Below are 22,063 nucleotides of genomic sequence, written 5' to 3' on the forward strand. Positions count from 1 at the left end.
TGTGAAAAATATCCGTTCAAGCTCAGAAAGGCACGAAAGAGTATTCACCGCATTCTGGGCACTCTCTTTTGTTGCTGCACACTAGGGGTGTCCATGGTTAACCGATTGACCGATTAACCGTTAAAAATTGCGTAACCGAGTGAAACATTTTGCTCGGTTAAGTGGCGTCAATGACGTGCCTTGAATTTAGTTGTAATATATGTTTGCACCCCTAGAGACCGCAAGAGCGCTGCCAGACATTTGTAATATCCACAAGAAGAAGTCATGACCAGCTTTCTAAGCGGGCAAAGAAAGCGTGGGAGCACTTTAAAAATGAGAGTGACGGGGCGAAATACAAGTATTGCAATGCAGTGCTTACCGCATTTTTCAGGCTAAAGGTTGCTCCGGAGTATGAGTCGCATCAGTCAAAATATGCGTCATGAAGAGGAAAATAACATACGTCGCACTGGACTATAAGTCGCATTAGGGCAGAAGCAGAGCGCGAGCCGCGTGCGCTATGCATAACGGATCAGAAGAAAGAAAGTTTGAAGTGAGAAACTTGTGAATGACTAGAGAAAAGCAGACGTTACTTTAACTGTAATGAAGAAAACAAAAAAGCTGATCGCGGACTGAAAGCAAGATGGCCAGAGCTGAAGGGACGAGTCCACAGATGCTTGAACTCTCTGCCGGGAGAGGCTCATCAGCCGCGCGAGTCAAACGCTGAGTCTGTGTGAATCATTCTCGGCTGCATATTTTACTAACATTACACGCTCTAATCATGCAGGCGCCCTCGCGGCCACTCGCATTGCTCGTGAACTGGAGCGCATCTCATCCTAATTTAACGAAACTCAGCGTACGCCTCGCAGACATGAAATAGATCTTAAGAAACTTGAAATGTCTTTTAACAATTTAAAACGAAAAGAAATAGGCTACTCTCTGATTGTGTAATCCATGATGTGCATTTCTCTCTATAGGCGCGTTCACTACGGAGATGGTGGTCGTCAAATTAATAAGCTAAAAATAACCCTGACGCACACTATGGTTAACCGAGTATTAACCGCTAAGGGCCTCGGTTAACGGTTAATGAAAAACTTGAAAACGTGCAGCCCTACTGCACACACACACACTCAAAAAAAACGTATCGCACAGTGCGTGTGAGTCTTAAACTGAGAGATGTGGGTAGTTTCACATCTAAATGCGTTTGAATATTTGAGCTGGTAAGGCTTTAACTTCCCTGAAGATGCAGCACTGGCCCAATCTGGCAAGTGACCGTTCCGTTAGGCCCTGGGTTGTATTTGTCACTGTATTCTTATGTTACTGTTTCGAGGTAAAAACTTTTGCATTGTTTGCTGGTTGGATTTCAGATGGCTTGGTCCATTGCTTTACACCTTAATGGAATCCACCAGCTGTGTTTTGATAGCTGGAGGTTGTGGATTATTTCTGAGTTGGCTATATGGGGGGTTCAGTAAAAGCGATAGCACAGGTAGCTATAAAAAGCAAGTTCGTGCATCCTGCCTTTGATATGCAATGATGGTAAATTCACTAATGGATGTTAAGTAGCCCAACCATATTTAAAATCAATAATAATTTCTTATGCAGATTATTTAATTCATAACAGTGCTACTACAGTGTTTATCTTGGTTGATAATACTTTTATTGAATGTAACAGTTTTGCTTTGTCTTTAGTTTGTATGGACTATGAAGTGGATGTTTTTGCAGGTAACAGCAGGTTTGCTTGGTTGAATGACTGACTGATGCCAGGCATGTGAACTGTTTTTCATTAGACATTCATTCAGAAGTTACAAAACTGGAAACTCATTGTTAATTATTTGCTCACCCTCATGTCTTTTTTAAATCTGAATGGGGATTAAATCTGAATCTGTGAAACATAAATCTCTTAAAATACTAAATCTAAAAGTACTGTCTGTACAATAGAAGTAACTAGTAACCTGTTTGTTTGCCAATATATATTGTATTCTACTTATCTTGTTAGTTAAGTAGATTCAGTGTGTTAAAATAAATCTGTCATGAAAAGGACAGACACTGTGTATAAATTATTATATTTCAACAATGAATTGGAGGGGGAAGAAACATCATTATAATTAAATTTAGAAGTTAATGCAAAAAAAAAAAAACGTATGTGACGTTTACATGTTTGCATATATGTTTATATTTTGTTTGACTGTTGATTATATTTAAAAATAAATAGCAACTGAATTTAGGCTAATAGTTTGGGCTCTCCTAAACGGAGAGCTTGTTTGTATCTGCATCACCTTCATAATTTCTCTCAGAAATGATCATCATGTTGGGTAAGTACTCTGTGTATCAATACATTCTTTTATTTTTTTTACAACACCGGCAAAGATCGTTTATTCCAGCGCGTGTGCAGACAGGGTTGCCAAGTTTTTACAACAAAATCCGCCAACTACTAGCCCTAAACAATATCTTCTCGGGGGGTTCTCCGGGGGAAAAAAATGGTGTTTGGGGGGTAAAATGTGTGTTATTTTGGCAAGGTTGCCTGCTAAAATTCACACTCATGGGTCTATATATATCACATAAAAGTCGCTTCAACCCTTGGACATAGAAAACAACCGCGAAAGAAACGCGGACTTGGCAACACAGTGCAGTTGAGCTCTGTCTGTTGACATTTGACAATGCTTCGCTTCGTTGCTCTGATTGGTTTGCTCCATTGGGCTGCGATTATGAGGCGTGTTTCAACCGAACCAGGAAAGACTTCAATTGGATAGTCTATCCAATTGATGTCTTTTCTGGTTCGGTTGAAACACGCCTCATAATCACAGCCCAATGGAGCGGTGTCAGACTCATATTCTGACTAGAATTGAGTATGAACACATCGGGCTAGCTGAACGCAGCTGCGGGTACTTGGAAGTCGGTACTACAGAAATGCTGGTATCCTCACTGTTTTTAAATTTCAGTACCGGTTCTTGTGACATCCCTACTCTGTAGCATTCTGTACGCTTGCACCGTACCAGAAGTCCTGAACCGGAACGGTTCGGTACGAATACGTGTACCATTAAACCCCTATTATATACAGTAGTTTAATGTAGTACTGAACCTAAAACTCTGTAAACTTGATTTTTTTTCTCTGTCTCACAACATATTGTTACACCCCTATTCTAAACCATTATAAACCTTCCTAATCACTTTGTATACCATTTTATTTGACACTGGTTGAAATTATTATGAATATTATGATGAAATATTCCCTTTACAAGCTGTAGATCATTGCTGTGCTTATAATAGAAGGCTTCATCACTGGTTTTGAATGTTTACAAGGGCGTTTTCATAACTTCTTTGTGATTATCCTAAATGGTCTTGTCTATTGTGCAAACAAAGTTTCAGTTTCTTCTTTCTTACAGCACAACGTTTTCTGCTTTTCTGTTCGTGTTGTTTTTTTCTTCCCCAGCAAACCATTTGGTTTACAAAGCAACTTCTTCTTTGCCTTGCCTGAGCACCACCATTGTGGCGAGAAGGAAACAAGCGTCTGCTGTGAGTGTGTTTGAAAGATTCAGAAGGTGCAGATGATGCCATGTTTTGAACTTAAGCTACTTGGAGGTCTTATTAGCAATCACAGTTCACATCGCAAAATCAGTTTGTGTCCCAAATGGCACCTCTGTTTGCACTGCCGCTGCACCAACTTGCTTTGGCAGCCTTAGCGTTTTGTGTGGCCAATATCAAAGACCTTTAGTAAAGTAAAATCCTAAAAAAGAAAGCTTTGTTTTAAAGAAGTGTTGCATTTAAAAAAAAATCTGTAGCACTGCTGCTAGGTGTCTGTTTCTGATCTTACTGTAGTCTAACCCTCAGGCGTTACGCCCACAGATCGTCTGATGCATATTGCATACAAACATGGCAAGAGCTCGTCACCACCAATCTTGATTGGCTTCTGCCCAATTTCTTAGAGTGAATGTGAGCCGATAGTTGGAAATCTTTCTACGTGGAACTTAACAGTACTGAGGTCAGTAAACACCGTAAAAATGAAAAACACGTGGTGGCAAAAGAAAAGTAATTTTTGTAAGTAAAAAAAGTCACGTATTGAATGTTTTTTTTTTTTTTTTTAATCATAGGTACACCGTTTGCATTTAACTTTTCTCTCAAGTGTTTCCAGCTCCTACTTAAATGTGTTGCTTTGCTGTAACATCAGTTTGTTGGACCTCCTATATAATTTTTTTTTTTAACATGCTGTGATCGCAAGTGCTGCTCCTGCGGAGAGCAGAGTTTCCAACAAGATGATGCTCTTCTCAAGTCTTTAAAAGGAAGATTTCAAATGAAATGCTGAATCTCCAGTTGTGTAGTATCTTGTCGAAAGTGTTTCAGGTAGTTAATTGTCATTCATTTTGAGCTTTCCCTTTCTTTTTTTAACCCTCTGGTGTCTCTTATTCTCCTTGCACAGACCTTTTAGCGAGCAGACTGTCAGCTCAAACTCTCAGTGGTTGTGTAAGTCTGCCAAAATCCACTTCCCTCTTACACAGATACAATGTTTTTTGGCTGCATTTTTGCAGTACAGGCCTGTGCTTCAGGTTTCACCGTGTGGTTTTGATACAAATGACTGGCCAGTGACAACAGTTTCGAGGGGAAAGATGGCGAGAGTTTGTGGTTCCAACTGTGATAGGGCGGTGTGGGAGTTACAGTGTGTCTGTGAGGGGGCGGATAATTCGTACAGTAGATGTGAGAGCTCTTCTGTGCTTTACATGTGTGCATGGGGAGAGGAGCCCGACGTCGCATCTTTCATCCTGCCTCCAGAAGAGCAGAGGCCACATATGGTGTGAGTGATAGAAGAGGGGTAGGTTGTCGTCCTCCAAACTCTGTGTTTACTCAGCTGAGGCTAGCTGGACCGATATAGCTCTCTCCATACAGGGTTTCGCTGCACTTCTTTTGTTTTGGTGCCTTGGTAATGCAACACATCTTCCTTTAGCTAAGGGAGTGCCCTGAAACTATTATCTAGTCTTTTGTTGCACTCTAACCACAGAAACACCTCTTTGTAACGGTTCTTGTGTGCTATCTTTAAACCTCTGTCAGAACTGGCCCATGTCTTCATTGACTTGATAACCAAACAAATGATGTAACTGATTTTCTTACTACATAACCCGACTATAAATACACATCATACATCATGGTCTGTTTATAAACCTTTCATAATTTGAATATGAAATGTTATTTTAGTTGGACAGGGAACATAAAGTAGCTGGAGCCACTGTACAGCACTACATACAGAGCAGGGGCGAGACCAGAAATGTTCAAGTGCGTGGGCCTTTTATAAAACGGGGTGGGCAAAGTGTAGTGTATGAAAACTGCACGGAAAATTGTCAAGAAACAATATAATTATGGGAGTGAATCCTCTACATTGTTCTGTGAATTACTCCTGGAATTGCTATGATTGGCAGTGATAACCGTAGCAACAGATGGAACCAAACCTTTGTCGAATGTTGTTGCGCATTTATTGCTGTTGTGTAGCTGGATAATCTGCAATTGATCATGGAAACTTTAATAACTTAAAGTATAGTGTGATAAGATTTTATTAATGGCCAACTTTTGATTCGGTGGGCCAAGATTCAAAGTCGGTGGGCCCAGTGATACAGAGGGCTACATAGAGGACATTTACATCATTCATTTGTCAAGTTTTGTGTCCAGCCTGTCACATTTAACAATTTTGCAGGCGAAAAAGGTACGTTTTTCATTAGTGTAGTTAGGGCTGGGCGATATGGCCAAAATTTCATATCCCGATATAGCTCATTTGATATCCCGATAACGATATACATAACGATATAGCAACCTTTCTATTAATTCAGTTTATGAATAGTCTATACAAAATTGCAATGTGGAAATGCAGTTTGAAATGATATACAAAACAAATAAAGGTAGTATGGACTACATTTTTATTTTATTTAGAACCTTTTTTTAAAGCAAGACTGTTAGTAAAGTTAACACCTGCCTAGGGATGTTAACCGATGACCGTTTGACCGATGGCTGACCGTATCAACGTTAACCGATCAAAGTTGTCGGTTAAAATAAATAAAAAAGTGATCTCTAAATTAGGCTATTATAGACAGTGGACTAAACACTACTACAGTTGGCCGTCTCATTCCAAAATCTTTTTGTGTGATTGAACATATCCCTCGCACTCAATTTTTCATAACTCGCCTGTTTGTACTTAATAAACCAATAAAAACATTTGGCGCCAGGTCACAGCATTTGGGTTTGCGCGCTCACAAGGTTTGCAAAAAGTAAACACTCGAGGTTAGAGCCAGAGCAGACGACAGTATGAAGCGTGCATTTCGCTTAAGATGGGCTTGATTTGGAAATATATTACATCTTCATTTCAGTGGTAACACATAAGGTGTTGATCGTCTTTCTTTATTATTGTTAGCACTACCTCAAACTAAAGCGGCGTCTCTTCGGAGCTGTCATTTTCTTAAATGAGCCGCGGCAATGATTCAAATGAGCTTCTAAGGCTGGACAAACGCCTTTATTTTCAACGCGATTACCTTGTACCCAAACCATTTCGAAACTAAGGAGCCATTTGTCCTCTGATTACAAACAAGCTCCTCTGCGGCGCGTTTGCGGGACTCGTGTTTCGCGCTGTGGGGGATTTTAAAAAAGTGACGTGAGTGGAAGGGAGGCGGCAGCGCGCGTGTGTGTGTGTGTGAGTGAGAGAGCGAGAGAGAGACAGAGGGAGCGCGTTTATGTATTGCATGGGCATGCCGTGGCGTGAGGTGCATCTTGACGTAAAATTCTGCCATAAACGCCTTATCGTGGCGTAAGCGATAGAGCCTTATATAAAACGATAGACATTTTCTATCGTCCAGACGATATATTTCGTCATATTGCCCAGCCCTAAGTGTAGTTATGTATAAAGTACAGCTTTTGCATTTGACCGAATGTAGTTCATGCTTAATTCGTACTACAATCTGGAAGGTGCCCTCGTGCAGAAAGTCTCCACACCTTGATTGACCTGGCTACATGGATTGAAGCATTGTCCTGAAACAATCCTTCAAGTTGGGGAACATTGTCAGAGCAGAAGGAAGCATGTTTTCTTCCAGGATAACCTTGTACGTTAGATTGGGTAAACCCAGCCTGAGTTGCTGGCGATTTGGTTTCGCCCTGCAACTCAGTCTGGAAACCTGTACATTCGTATCATAGACCGTAAAAAAATATGGACGACTCGACATCATCCATTTCCGCTTGCCATAGTTAAAGCTTTTAGGCGGCCTGCACGGCGCTGACATCTTGGGACTAGGGCTGTGACTTTTTATTCGATATTTGAATATGCATTCGAAGATGACGTGAAATATCCGTAATCGAACTGGTCGAACTGAATTGGTTGAAGGACTATCCAATTGCGTTATTCCAATAACGCTCGTTGATCACTCCTCTTGTGGAGTAGAAAATACAGAGCAGACTCCCCAGACCAATGTAAAATTTTAAATTGCGCTTAGTCTGGTGATAGCCAGACAACTTGTACGTGGCTTTAGTTACGTGTCCTTCACAAAGACAGATCATCCAACAAATTGTATGTGGCTTTAGTTATGTGTCCATCACAAAGACAGATCTGCCTAATTCTGATTTTCTCTGAGTCAAATTTTCAGCTTTGCCCAACACCTGGGGCCGGATTCAAAAAATGTTTTTAAGAAAGAAGTTAAGAAATTTCTTAAGATATTCTAAGAAATACGTAAGTGTTCCTAAGTGCAATTCTTGAAAAATTCTTAAGTTCAAAGAATCTTTTTTTTTTTTTTACTTAAGAAGAAAATAAATGGTGTTATTTAGTATTATTTTATTGAAAGGCATTAATGTTGCTTAAAATAATTTTATTCTTAAGAATGTTTTGTGAATCTGGCCCCTGGTCTTCTAATGGTTAGACAGAAACCAGAGGCCTGTTGCATGAAGCTTGCTGAACAAAGTTTCAGGTTTGGTTTAGAATTGACAAATCCAGATAAATCCAACCTTGTTTAGATCAAGTTCAACTGTTTCTCAAAGCTCGGTATAAACTTTCTCTGTCAACTCAGGTTTAATCCAGAGTTAGCGATCCACTCTCAAGCGTGTGCAACTGAAAGTGCACTGAAAGCCAATCACAGTGTCCGTTTGATTCACTTCTCTTCTGAAGATTGAGAGGTTGTTTTGAAAATTATCATGAAATTAAATGCGTTTACAAGGCAGGAATAAACACGTTAGTTTGAGAAGGCAGATGAAAGAATATCTGACTATAGCAATGCATGATGTGAATCAAACAAATATGCCTAATAATTATTGGTTCACAGAGCTCAAATTAAAACACATTGTTTAAAATAATTATGAATGCATGTATTATATTTATATTACTATATTACTACAAGATTATCCTAAAAGAAAAATTGCTTTCATCTGCTTTCAAGCATTCAAGCACAAGAAGGTGCAAAAGAGAAACAAATTCGGAACACTCCCACTTTCTTCTGTCTGCGCTCATTTCAGTTCATTGTTTGTGCCTGAATGGCCTTGAAATTGTCAAAATGCCAGTCTTTGCGAGTATCCTCATTGCTTATGTCTTAAGTAATAACATTTTCAGTAGTAAACCGTTGACCTGACTTGGGGTGGGGATAGAAAAATCTGGAAGTGTAGTGTAGTTTTCATTAAAGCTCTTTAACGTCATGCCTGTCCTGCTTTTTTATCTTCTACATGTATATGTTTGCATGCTGTGATACCGATAGACACTTTTTGTCACCCCGATAGGCTTTACACATATAACATACCGTCTATTACTTATGTGTAATGTCATGACACCATAAAAAAGATCTTTACTGCTCAACAAAGTATTGTTAGTCATATCAAAACAGAAAGCTAAGTGGTTTAGCCAGAATCCTATCAGTAGCTTACTCTATAACAGAGGTTAAGCTCAAAGACTGTTTTCATGCAGAGTGGAAATGTGTTGGGGTCATCTCATGTCCCAAGAAGATGCAGAGCTTGCAGCTAATTCACTGAATGAAGCTTAGCCTCCCCTTTAGAGCATAGCACTGGAGTTGCTTGGTGACGCCACAGTGTTTACTTTATATTTAGAATGGAGTCTTGTAAAGAAAATGGGGGTGAGGGGTTAGTCATAATTGTGCCTCAACAAGATGAGGGTTTGGGGAAATTATATCGGGCCTTTTTTATGTCCATGTACTTAAACACAGACTAGATCTAATTAGACTAAATTCTTTGCAATCCTTAGACTAAAATCACATCCTAATTGTTCATAAAGTGTTGCTACAGCAGTTCTGTTTGAACAAGCTTTTCATTTAAGCTGTTGTATTACAGTTTCTATAGCAGTAGTCATCGTTATGGGTCATTGTGTGCTACAGCATTTCCTACATTATTCTGTTTTTAATGCATATGTGTGGGTTTGTTTTTTATACACATGTAATTACTCAGATTATAGTTTTATGTAGCTTGAGTAGGACTGAGTAAAAATATTTTCTAATTAATTCAGCTCTCTTTTTAAAATGTCATCTTGTCCTGCCAATGTCTACTGAACTATACATCTACAGCATAGTTTGGCTTTGTTAAATGTATTTTTAATTCATATTTTTAATCCATGTTGGAAGTTTCCCTTTGCATTCACAATTGCAAATCACATTTTACTTTTTGTTAATTTAAATTCCTTACTAAAAAGCCTGTGTGCCACATAAGGCAAGAAACAGTTATGACATAAAAAGTTGCTGGAATTGAATCGAGACCATGCGAATCAATGTAATCAATTGATGAAATCCCTATACCTACAAATTACTAGGGGTGGGAATCACCAGAGGCCCCACAATATGATTTTCTGCTCATGATACTTAAGCCACGATATGATAATATTGTGATTTTAAACCTTTTGCGATATGCTGAGTATTGTGGTAACATTGTGATTTTCTCTTTTTTTTCAGCTACAAATGTCCCCAAAATAATTTGATTTTTTTTTTTTACATTCAATTCAGGCTCTGTTTTTACAATAAGTATAGTTTTAAGTAGTTTTACAAAGAACAACCTTGCTAACACCCTAAAATTGCTATATCGTTATGTATATCGTTATCGGGATATCAAATGAGCTATATCGGGATATGAAATTTTGGCCATATCGCCCAGCCCTAATAGACAGAATATTTATTGCTAAATGCAGAGGTGGAAAGCGTAACAAAATATTCTACTCAAGTAAAAGTACTGTTACTTCAATGAAATTTAACTTAAGTACAAGTAAAATTACTGGTCTAAATTTACTCAAGTAAAAGTAAAAAGTAACTCATTTAAAATGTACTCAGAGTAAAAGTTACTTAGTTACTTTTTTTAACAGTGGGGGTGGGGGAGATTTTCACGATATGACAACTATCTCAGAAAACATCACGGTATTAAACAATTATTTAATAAATAAACCGTACCTATTATTAAAATATGGTTATTATCACTAGTTAAAATTATGTTGAATGAATGAAGGTGATTGGTCTTTTTTTTTTTTTTTGGTTGAACAAATGCTTTATTATAACAAACTTAACCATTTGTTTGTTTATTAAAATTTCAATAAAACATGTCTAATAAACTAAATTCAATAAATGATTATGAATTAGATTAACTTATTTTTTTATCATTAATTCATTAAAATGTTTAAAAATAGTCCTTTATGTAGTAGTCGTAGCAGCTCATTCACAGAGATAAAACAAGCAGATCATATATTCATATAGCAATGTTTTGTGCTTTAATATTCACAGACCATGTCGCGATTTAATTTATTCTAGACCTACAGCTTTATTTTCGAGTTATTTGTTCATCCATTGGTTTGCGTACTACATGATTTCTGTTATATTGTAAAGTTAACGTTCATGACTGGATTCCAGGGTTTCCCTCTGCGTCACAGAAATCAATCGGCCTTAAGTTATAAACATACCTTTATTTGCACAGAGGGATGTGTTCCCAAACATGTTCTATGTGTCTCTTCATTTGCATCCACATTTTGTGCAAATTTGATATCCTCCAGGACAACACCACATTACTTTTTTCTATATCCAAAGTATTTACACACTAGCCAGGGATTAACAACAGCGTTTTGCTTCCACCTGGGTCTGCGTCACTAACGTCTGTCTTGTTCGTCTCCATCTGATATTTGCGCGCTTGTCTGCGCCCCACGCCCTCTATTAAATATAGTCGTTTCGGGATCGCGTTCCCCCCCCCCCCCTCCCTTTTGCATTAATGATTTATTTTTACTCAGTAACGGATGTGGTTTAAAATGTAGCGAAGTACAATACACTGAAAAAAATGGTTCATTGGACCAACCTAAAAAAATTACTGTAATTTGTTACAGCTAAATTTATTAGTTTTTCCTCAAGCTATATTTTTAATTTGGTTGAAACTTAACAATTTAATATTAATATTAATCAAAATAGTTCTTCTGCCCAAGATAAAAAAATTACATTCACACAAAGTAAAAATATTGTTTATTATAGAGGCCATGAATCATTTTTCTTACTTTGGTACAACTTAAATTTGTATTTTGGAAAAACTTGCTTTTTATTATAATAACAAAGTATAATTTTTAGTTTGGTCTAAACTAAATAAAATGCTGTAATTTTGTTACAAGCATTTTTTTTAAATTAGCTCAAATTAAATTTCTGATTCTGTACAAACTATATTTTTGAATAATATCTTAATCATATTTTCTTTAGCCACAAGAAAACATTTTACTATAATATTTATTTTTGCTTTGTTACAACTTAACTTTTACCATGAAAAAAGCTAAACTTGCTTTAATATAAAAGAAACATTTACATTTAAAATAAAACAAAAGCATTGTCAGAAAATAGTTGACTTACTGTAAATAAAGACAGGAATATTCTCTCAAAACACCCAAATGTTTATTGTGATAGTTTTTCTATAAGATACATCACTGTTGTCAAATTGTGCTGCCAGTAAGGCAAGCCGGTATGCATTTTACACATCAACACTTGGGGAATAAAGTAAATGGTCTTTTCCAGACCTTTTTTTAAACCTTATGTAAACTTCCACTAAATGCAACCACATTAATGCAAAACTGTTTCGTACACCTCTCCTTTAAAACTCTCCGTTAGTTATGTCAATAATGACTCACCCTAATGTCGCTCCACACCCGTAAAACCTCTGTTCATCTTCACACAGTTTAAGATATTTTATATTTAGTCCGAGAGCTTTCTGTCTCTTCATTGAAAATGTATGCACAGTATACTGTTCCTTTCCAGAAGGACCAGAAAGGTAATAAAAACATCATCAAAGTAGTTAGTAAGAATCTCTTGAAGCATCAAAAATACATTTTGGTCCCAAAATAACAAAAACTACGATTTTATTCAGCATTATCAATGGCGTCTAGACATTGCTGAATAAAGTCATAGTTTTTGTTATTTTGGGACCAAAATGCACTTTCAATGCTTCAAGAGATTCTAACTAACCCACAGATTTCACATATGGACTTCTTTGATTATGTTGTTATTACCTTTCTGGTCCTTCTGGAAAGGGACAGTATACCGCATATACATGTTCAATGAAGGAACATAAAGTTCTTGGACTAAATATAAAATATCAAACTTTTTCTGAAGATAAACAGAGGTCTTATGGGTGTGGAACGACATTAGACAGAGTCATTAATGACATAATTTTCATTTTTGGGTGAACTAACCCTTTAAGACTTGGTGCACGTGTTATGAGCTCCTACAACTTTTGACCTCCTAACTGAACTCCTTTCCACAAATTGTCATAGTGTCAATCATAGTGCAAACAATAAGTACAACCGTAATCAAAGTACTCAATATTCAAAGTGCAAATAGAGATAAAAATTTTCTTCAAGCATGATACAGAGCTAAGAGATGCATCTTAACTACATCTGATTGAGCAGACACTATATCATCACAGACAGTGAGAGTGATTACTTGGCTACAATCATGAGTTATTGGGATGACCTTGATAGTTGCCAAATCCTCAAGTTCCACAGTAGATGTCAAGTTCACTAGCGCATCTCCAAAGTCTCTGTCTTGGTATTGCAGTCCTAAATTGCCATTCAACCCACACACTTTCCGGACTTCATCCATAAGATACTCCATTGACTCTGGAATGCCATGAGGGAGAATTAGCTTCCTGGTGTCATCGGGATTCAGAATAACTCGCGACTTGGCTGGCCTTTTGACTGCCAGGTCTGCCCATCCAAAAGGATCTTGTTGAAACAAGAAAAGAAACAATAGTATTAGCTGTAGTACAAAATTGGGCATAGCATCTTACATTAAATTCATATTCACAAATTAATTGATTAACAAATATATTTTGACAGTTCTGGCAAAAAAGAAGAAGAAATATCAGTCAATATCATTTAGGAAATTTTGAATTCCTCAAAAATGAGAGTGTGATGTTTATCTGTTGACCGCCAGGGTATCCGAGATGTGTGTATAACACAAATGAAGATTTTTAACTCATTGCTCATATAATGCATGTCAATTTTACTTCTATGAGAGTAAAAAACACACAGACATAGGGATCCATATTAAACCCTGTGGCTCGTGGAGACACATTGATGTCTTAAGACACGGAACGATCAGTTTATGCGAGAAACACAACAGTATTTATATTAAAAAATGTAATGCGCCATCACTGCCTGCAAGTGAGATCAAATTAAACGATATGGCACATCTCAATGGGATACAAGCGTTCAAGTGATTTCTTGCGAGTATCTCTACACCATATTTTAGGACATTTGAAGCTTCATGAAATAATTTTGCGTTTTATTGATTTATTTATACTGCCTGGTAAAAGAAACCACATTAAATTGGGTAACTTCTAGATTAGTTTTGATTTGGGGTTCTCTCAAAAAATGTAATAAATATATCAAATAAATTAAATACTGACATGAAGTGAACCTTCCATTGTATTTTTATACTATTATGTAGTGTATAATATTAGCAAGGATACCTCTGTGGTAATTTCAAAGCTATTCTCTAGTGTTAGTCATTCCTATTTAAAAATACATGAAAATAATGTTCACAGTTGTATTCTTTGGGACTCACCAAATTCAGCAAGAAGGCCAAAATTGCAAGATTTCCAGGAAACACAATCAACCTGTAAAACAAAGGAAAAGTTGAAATGTCACAATTTAGTTTGTTGTTGTTGGGGCAGTTAAAGCACTTTCCAAAATAATCACTAGACTGTCATTATTAATTAGACCTTAGACATACTGGTGATATTGTACAATACTAGATTATGCTGACAGGTGAAACAATAGAATATGAATTCTTAAATCAGAACACATTTTCTATTCCAATGCATTTCATAAATGCAAAACGCAGCACGAGTCAGTTCATTCATCACAAGAGCAAAGAGCTAACGTTATTCATCATAAGTGCCCGTCATCCACACAGAACATGCAGGAGTACTATTTTAATAGTATTTTGCAGCTTAATATTCACATACACAGTAACGATAGGAAGTGACTGAACGCAGCGGGTCACTTTACCGGATATACTCGAATCGGTACCACAGAAATGCTGGTATCTTAAAATTTTTAAAATTTCAGTACCAAATTGGGACTAAAGTACCGGTACGTGTGACATTCCTGTGCTTAACTTTCATAGGAATGAATTTGAAAAGTTGAAACACTCACGAGTCACTTTGCTCCGTCTGCATCACTCCGTTATGAATACCCGAGCCGAGTGCTCTGTGATTGCGATCGATCCCATCCCCCATGCACGGAGATATCAAAACGGTGCCGTGGGGGCAGGGCGCGCTCGGGCGGGAGTTTTTATTCAAAATCTAAAGTTCATTTAAATGTAGAATACCTAATAGAATAATTATTTTCCGGAGTTATTACACATGGGCTCAATCGAACATTAGCTAATTCGGACATTGGCCTTTTCATATATTGTTCCTGCAGGCTGCAAGGTGCTTAAATTAACTTAACGTTAGTTGACGGTTGCAGTGCATGTGAGAAAAGAGGTATAACAACGTTAATTTATTCAAGCACTTTGACTAACTGTGTTAGAGACAAACAATCATCACAATACACCATCATCAAATTTACATTACATCACAGTGAAATAATAAAAAGTTAACTTTGAATTTGTCAAACAGAGGCTTGGCTATAGCTTTAGCTAACACCTGCACAAACACAGTTGTATGTAAAGTAATAGCCCAGTCGACCATCCTGCCACTAACCATAAATATGAATGAAAAACACTTATTCACGTAAAAAAATAATACAATATCGAATGCTTACCGAGTCAAGGAGATTTCCTGGGCCACAGACCGGAGTCTTGATGTCTTCGAAGCGAAGGGAGCAATGGCGGATTGAAAAACTCTGGCTGGCCGAGCAAGGAGTTCGTTGATGTGACGTCATGGGGTCACGTGACATTAAAAACTCTGGTTTGAGTTAAAAATGCTATTTAACTCAAACTGTTGCTTTTAATTTTGTCTAGGGTGTTCGTTATTTGCTTTAAGGAAACCTGAACAAAACAGGTTTAAACCAGAAATCATGATTTTCACTTAGTCCAATGTAAAAATGTACTTTAAATAAATGACACAGTAGTTTCACTTTTTTCAGTGTACTTCAATCAAAACATACTTAAGTAAAAGTAAAATAACAGGTTTTTTAAACGACTTAAAAAAATAGAAGTACACAGAAAAACTACTCAATTATAGTAGTGCGAGTAAATGTAATTCGTTACGTTCCACCTTTGGCAAAATGAAGCAATGGGAAAGAAGCCTGCTGTGTGGGACTACTTCGACAGAAAGGGTGAAGAAGTTACGTGCAAAATAAGCTACGCGGTATTACAATACAGCAGTAGTACAAGCTCCGGACTGATGGAGGAAAGCAAATAAAAGGCGTTTCCCGAGGCTGGCCGCTCTAGCGAGGCATATCTGTATTGCCCGGGCACCAGTGCCATCTATATAGAACAATTACTCCAAGTCGCCCTCTGTCGTCTCAAAGAACAGCACAACTGCTAGCGCGTCGAGTAGGCTACACTTTCCCAAACAGGCGCCTGCGCAGTCAGCGGATCCGCGAGCCTGAGGCTCACGCTGCGGAGACAGACGAAAGTAAACAAGGCTTTCTTCCACGGGTTTAACTGTCAGTTAATAATCAATTAATGAGCATCAGTTGTCGGTCGGGAAAATGAACCCAAAGGAGCATCCCTTTACAGAACAGAAGGAAAGTGAATAGGAAAAAATGCTAATAAGGCAAACTGCGGCATTTGTAGTGTATAACATACATAAACATGATAACCATATAATGGTTCAAGTGTATATCATGTTTATATGGTTTCACATGTTCATGTTGAGGGGGGAGAAAAGAATATCCACATGGTCAGATGAAAGATGCACTGGATTTTGATGATCGTTTGTGCTTCAGATGACCAGTGCAACTTCTTATCGCATGTCAATATTCCCAAACTGTAAATGGTTAGTTCTTCCAAAACTTTGAGCTCTGCATTTAATCATTTTCTCATGTTGTTTTTGCACATCACGCAAGCATTTGAACGTCTGTGTTTACTACATTACCTGCATCGTTGTTAATCAGTTCATCATACAAGCCATCACGACTTATCTGAAAATGTAGATTAGACCACTTGATTTATTCGTTTTCTACGGTGCTGTTATGACTTTTTTAGTGGTCTTTTAAGTTTTAGAGAAATGGACTTTAAATTGAAGGACAGAAATCACAGGTTTCATAAAAATATCTTCATTTGCTTATTGTTGAATTTTTTTTATATTGAGATATCTCAAAATAACGCTAAATTGTTAAACCCCTAATGTTTAATCTTGACTTCAGTGTGTGGTGAGGAGATAAAAGTAAACCATCCAGTTTCAACCATCTCTTCTTCAGGTCCACATCAAGCCACCTTTCCAAACCCCCTCATTTCCTGCTGTTGTGCCTGTTTATTAATGTTTGATCTGATACGTCCGTGCGTTTACTGCACCTGGTCTTGTGCTCTTGTTTTGAAGCCCGAGCATTAACAAAGCTTCCTCTCGAGTGTATCTGCCATGCTAATGGCAGGGTTTGATCAAAGCGAACGCTGCATGATGGATCAACCCATTTACTGCTGACAGAGATCATCCTAGCCTCAAGGCCTCGGAAAGAAGAGGATCTGACAAGGACGTCTGAACCTGAATGTTGGGGAGAAGCCCCATTACCCTGCATGAATGACAGCCATAAGGATGCAGCACTTTACCCCTGCCCGCTTTCAGAAGCAAGTAACCCAATCTTAGTTTGAAAGGATATTAATAGAGCCATGCTCGGAGGGGGAGGACCTGCCAAACCGACAGCCTGGCCAGCCGAGCCATGACACTGCACAACAACTTGTGCCCTCATCCAACCACACACATACACACACACCCCAGCTCACAACCGCCTTTTTTGGTCACATGCCTTCCATGCCTGTCGTGTGTGAAGTAGTGAGCAAAAAGCTGGCTGTGGACATCACCCTTCTGGGTAAGTCTAGTTTTAGTCCCTGATGGGCCACATGGTCTGGTTTGGACAAGACCATGATCCTCTGAATGCTGGAACTTTCACTGGATCTCTACCCTGCCAGTTCTCATTCTCCCGATTGATAAGCGGACCTGCGAAGAGGGAGAGAGAATAGAGAGAAACTGTCACTTGATCTCTCTCATGACCCTGCTTGTAATATCTAATGACAAACCTTGAGTTACTGCTAGTTAGGAGCCTACTGTCTTTTTTGGGTTTGCTAGGTCAAGGTCCCAAGCTGTGATCACATAGCTTACGAGGCGGCTCTCGTTCCATTTGTCTAATGGCTTATTTGGGCTTGTAATACATTTCAGTGGCTATTCCTGGAGTCATGTAATGGTCTTATGCTTGGGGTTTGCCCAAAGCAGCTTAAAGCTGCTCTACACTTTCTAATCCTGCATTCAGATGGGGAATCAGACTTATGAAAAATAAATTTTGCCTTCTGTCTTGGTAGCAATCAATAATACATTTTTCCTCTGGCCTTGTAAGTTCTGCCAAGCTCATTTAAAGAGTTTTGCGTGCATGTGGCGGTTGTGCAGTACACACATGCGTTTGATGTCTGTTTGTGTGCTTGTCTTGAGGATAGCCAAAGCCAGTTTGTTTTTTCTTACTAGTTTTTTTTTTCCAAGCGTGGTTCATGGTAGAGATGACACTCGAGATGAAATGTGATGCAGGAGCTTGAGTTACTGTCCGGACACACCCCATCTATCTGTGTAGCTTATGTATCCAGAAGCCTTTTTTGACATCCTTATGCTTTAATTTAGGAGTTATATCCAGCTTTTGACAGTAAACTTTCATTCATGCTATTTCTCTAAGCTGCCACTTCACTGAAATCCTACAGTCATGCTCACAACTTGATTTATCTTACAGAATTAAGATTTGTGAATGAAGAATGAATATTGTGTATCCAGTAACCGATCGGTGCAGAACCAATATTTCAGTCAATCAATTAATCATATTTAATAGATTTTAGAACTTAAGTTCATGTAAGATAGGAGTAATGGCAGCTTTGCCATCATAGGAATAAATTACTTTTTAAAATGTTTTTATTTTATTTTATTTTTTTACAATAATTAAGTTTTTAGTGTATTTTAATTACATAAATGCAACCTTGGTGAGCAGAAAAAAAAATGTCTTTCTGACCCCAACTTTTCTCCTTCTGAACACTCGCCTGCTCCATATCAACAAATTTTACGTAATGATGAGTGCTGACAAAATGGGTCTAGTTGATCAGTGAAAAAATTCAATACTTTCCAATTCTGCAAAGAATTGTATTTAGCGTCATGCTAAATGTTTAAAATCTATGCCATTTAATGTATTTGTTTTTTTATTTTGCTGCCAACTCGGTGAATTCTGACTGATTTAGTCCTCTAATGCTTCTATGCTCATATTTAATTGCTCTTGATGATTGTAATTGCTGAGGCTTGTTTGAAATAATATTTAGTTGCTTTTGGCAGTTTGTCATTGTCTTCATAGCTGCTGTTACAGTAGCCTTTAGCTCACATCAAGATCTGTCAGTAGGCAGTTGTCCCTTTCATAGCCTTCATTCTCATACGTTTATACATGCCCAGTTTCATGAACAAAAGAGGATTGATGACTTTGTGTAATGCTTAAGAACATTGTTGTCAGCGCTACGGTTTTGTTGGTGTACTCAAGTGTTTGTTTGGCTGATGTCCTAAAAAAGCCCAACCTGTGTTTGAGTTAAATTGCCATTAACACATTTAGAAGAACATTGCATGGTATTGTTAAAGGCTTATTCACCTAAAATGAAAATGTTATTGTCATTTACTCCCATGTTGTCTTTAACACACAAATTAAGATATTTTAAATATCTTTAAAATTAAAATAAAAAACCTTGTTTCTTTAAAAATGTTAATTAGTTTTTTTGACAATTAACAAAAGTTTTAATGGTAATAATGACATTAGGGTAAGTAAATGATGATAGTTTAAATTTTGGGGTAAACTAATGCCTTTAACCTCTCAAAATGCCCTTTGTTGTAGTAAAACAGCTTTGCATCACTCTTTATCTTGCAGACGGTGTCCTGAGCCATGGGGGCCTTCTTGGACAAACCGAAGACAGAGAAACACAATGCTCATGGGTCGGGCAACGGTCTGCGCTTTGGCCTGAGCAGCATGCAGGGCTGGCGAGTAGAGATGGAGGATGCACACACGGCCGTAGTGGGTCTGCCGCACGGCTTGGACGACTGGTCCTTCTTTGCGGTGTATGATGGCCATGCTGGCTCCCGTGTGGCCAACTATTGCTCCAAACACCTGCTGGAGCACATCATAACCAGCAGCGAGGACTTCCGTTCGGGCCCCGACTCCGTGGAAGGTGTTAAGAGTGGCATTCGTTCTGGCTTCCTGAAGATCGACGAGTACATGCGCAACTTCTCGGATCTGCGCAACGGCATGGACCGTAGTGGCTCCACGGCGGTCGGTGTGCTGATGTCCCCCGAGCACCTCTATTTCATCAACTGCGGAGACTCCCGTGCCGTGCTAAGCCGTGCCGGACAGGTCCGGTTCTCCACGCAAGACCACAAGCCGTGCAACCCACGTGAAAAAGAGCGCATTCAGAACGCAGGAGGTTCTGTGATGATCCAACGGGTGAATGGTTCTCTGGCTGTGTCCCGCGCACTGGGGGACTATGACTACAAGTGTGTGGATGGAAAAGGCCCCACAGAGCAGCTGGTATCTCCGGAACCGGAGGTGTTTGAAATCCCACGCGTTTCAGACGAGGATGAATTTGTGGTGCTCGCCTGCGATGGCATCTGGGACGTGATGAGCAATGAGGAGCTGTGTGATTTTGTGCGCTCTCGGCTGGAGGTGTTGGATGATTTGGAGAAGGTTTGCAACTCTGTGGTGGACACCTGTTTACATAAGGTGAGGAGATCACAAAAAATTTCTTTAAAGGATAGTTTATACAAAATTTAAATTTACTTTTACTTGCCTTAAACATTTATGAGCAAAATTACTTTTTTTTTTTTAAAGGGTACATAACACAGATTCTGTCAGTCTCATGTTAACCTATAGAGTAGTATTGCATCCTTCATATTTCGAAGATTCTTTAGTTTTATCATATTTATAAAAGACAGATAAACTGTACCGAGTCTTTCCGAAAACAGCTGAGATTGTGCAGGTGGGCAGAGTTACACACATGGGACACACACACACACACACACACACACACACACAATAAATCATGGCATCCCTGGATAACTTTCGATTTATTATACATTTATGTTGTTTACATTAGATGCACTTACTCTATAAATACTGTAAGTTTGATGCAGTGTACCTCACCACATGCGTTTTTGACTTTTGATCGAGAAAAAACACACTTGCAGAACTCCATTGCTGCTCTGGAAAAACAAACTGCATCCAATGTTTCCTTAATGCTTGGTTATTTGGGGAGCTGAACAAGGATACACACTTGTTTAATGACACTGTTGATTTCATAGTCTTAAAACAAAATGACAGCGCTGCCGACGGCTCCCATAACCCAAACGAGGCTCGTTTATGGCCTTGTTTGGGTTATGGGAGACTTACCAGAATGTGGTTGGTGTGCGCAAGCGCTCATCTGGGAGAAGTGCCCATACAAGCAAATCCGTACTTTATGAAGTCATACAGGGCCATACTCGGAAAATCTGAGTAATTTGAATCCTGAAAATACAAATAAATTCTATCGCGGTGTTTGAGCATGAGCTGATGAAGAATTAAATGCAGCTCGTATTTGTGGCCTATATAGGCTGTTTCATTTGCGAGCAGCATCAGCCCATGCCTCAGCATGCCAAAAACGCCTTTTTACTGTGGTAGTCATAGTAAACATAAACATTTTGATATAATTTAAGTGTTTTTCATCTTTTGACTTTAGGCAAGACAAGTCAAGTGTTGCTTTGAGAGACAAAACTGATCAAACATGAAGTTAACTCACGGTCTACCGCTGGCTGCTTGCTCAGCACTTTATAAAACAAAAACTTGAATTTAAAGATATTTTCCCCCATCTAGCGGTGAAAAGGTATATGAACATTGTGTGAATATTAGTTTCTGTTCCTCTCAATTCCGATTCCGTTTGAACTCCTACGGTGGCCGATTTAGTCCAAGATTAACACGGCAATCCCCCTCTTCACATTCGACACGGTGCCATCGAGTCTTAAAACGTGAAAGGCGAAGCTTGAATTTATGTGTATGTCCCTCTTTGGCTAATGTACTTTCAAGATGGAGGGGCAACATGGCGACCGGCATTCGAACCCCTCACCCGTATGTATTTTCAATGGCATATTATAAACTTACAAGAAGACTTTATTACTTGAAAGAAGTAAATATACATTAATGGCACATATATTTTTAAAAGAACCAAGTGTTTTTAGCTAGGAATAAACTAAAAAAGTTACACAGTGTCGCTTTAAAAAAACAAAAAATCCTTTTTTGAAAACATTTTTCTAAATTAATTTATTAAAGAACCAAAACGATTTATAACTACTTTAACATTAAAAACAGAACTGACCTATTTTAATGGTTGTGTCAATTATCGGATGGGAGGATGATAAAATAAAAAAAAAAGCGTGAACAATGGCTCTCTCTTGGTCGTATCTAAGGTAAATCCTCAACAACACT

General features: G+C 38.3%; 1 protein-coding gene and 1 long non-coding RNA gene across 3 annotated transcripts in view; one reads left to right on the top strand and one right to left on the bottom strand.

Moving 5' to 3' along the window:
* ppm1bb (protein phosphatase, Mg2+/Mn2+ dependent, 1Bb) overlaps positions 1-22,063 on the top strand; it is a 44,723-nt gene that overhangs the window by 12,996 nt on the left and 9,664 nt on the right. For both annotated transcript variants that reach the window (XM_067430491.1, XM_067430492.1), the window contains exon 2: positions 19,484-20,329. In XM_067430491.1, the coding sequence (XP_067286592.1) occupies positions 19,499-20,329 (831 nt within the window). In that variant the 5' untranslated portion in view covers positions 19,484-19,498. The remainder of the gene's footprint in view (positions 1-19,483; positions 20,330-22,063) is intronic.
* Positions 12,515-15,505, bottom strand: LOC137056048 (uncharacterized). The gene is made up of 3 exons (XR_010900179.1): positions 15,206-15,505; positions 14,001-14,052; positions 12,515-13,156 (listed from the first exon to the last, which is right to left on the bottom strand). It is a non-coding gene; the product is annotated as an uncharacterized lncRNA (long non-coding RNA).

This window comes from Pseudorasbora parva, chromosome 21, assembly GCF_024679245.1.
Source record: "Pseudorasbora parva isolate DD20220531a chromosome 21, ASM2467924v1, whole genome shotgun sequence".
Taxonomy (NCBI): domain Eukaryota; kingdom Metazoa; phylum Chordata; class Actinopteri; order Cypriniformes; family Gobionidae; genus Pseudorasbora; species Pseudorasbora parva.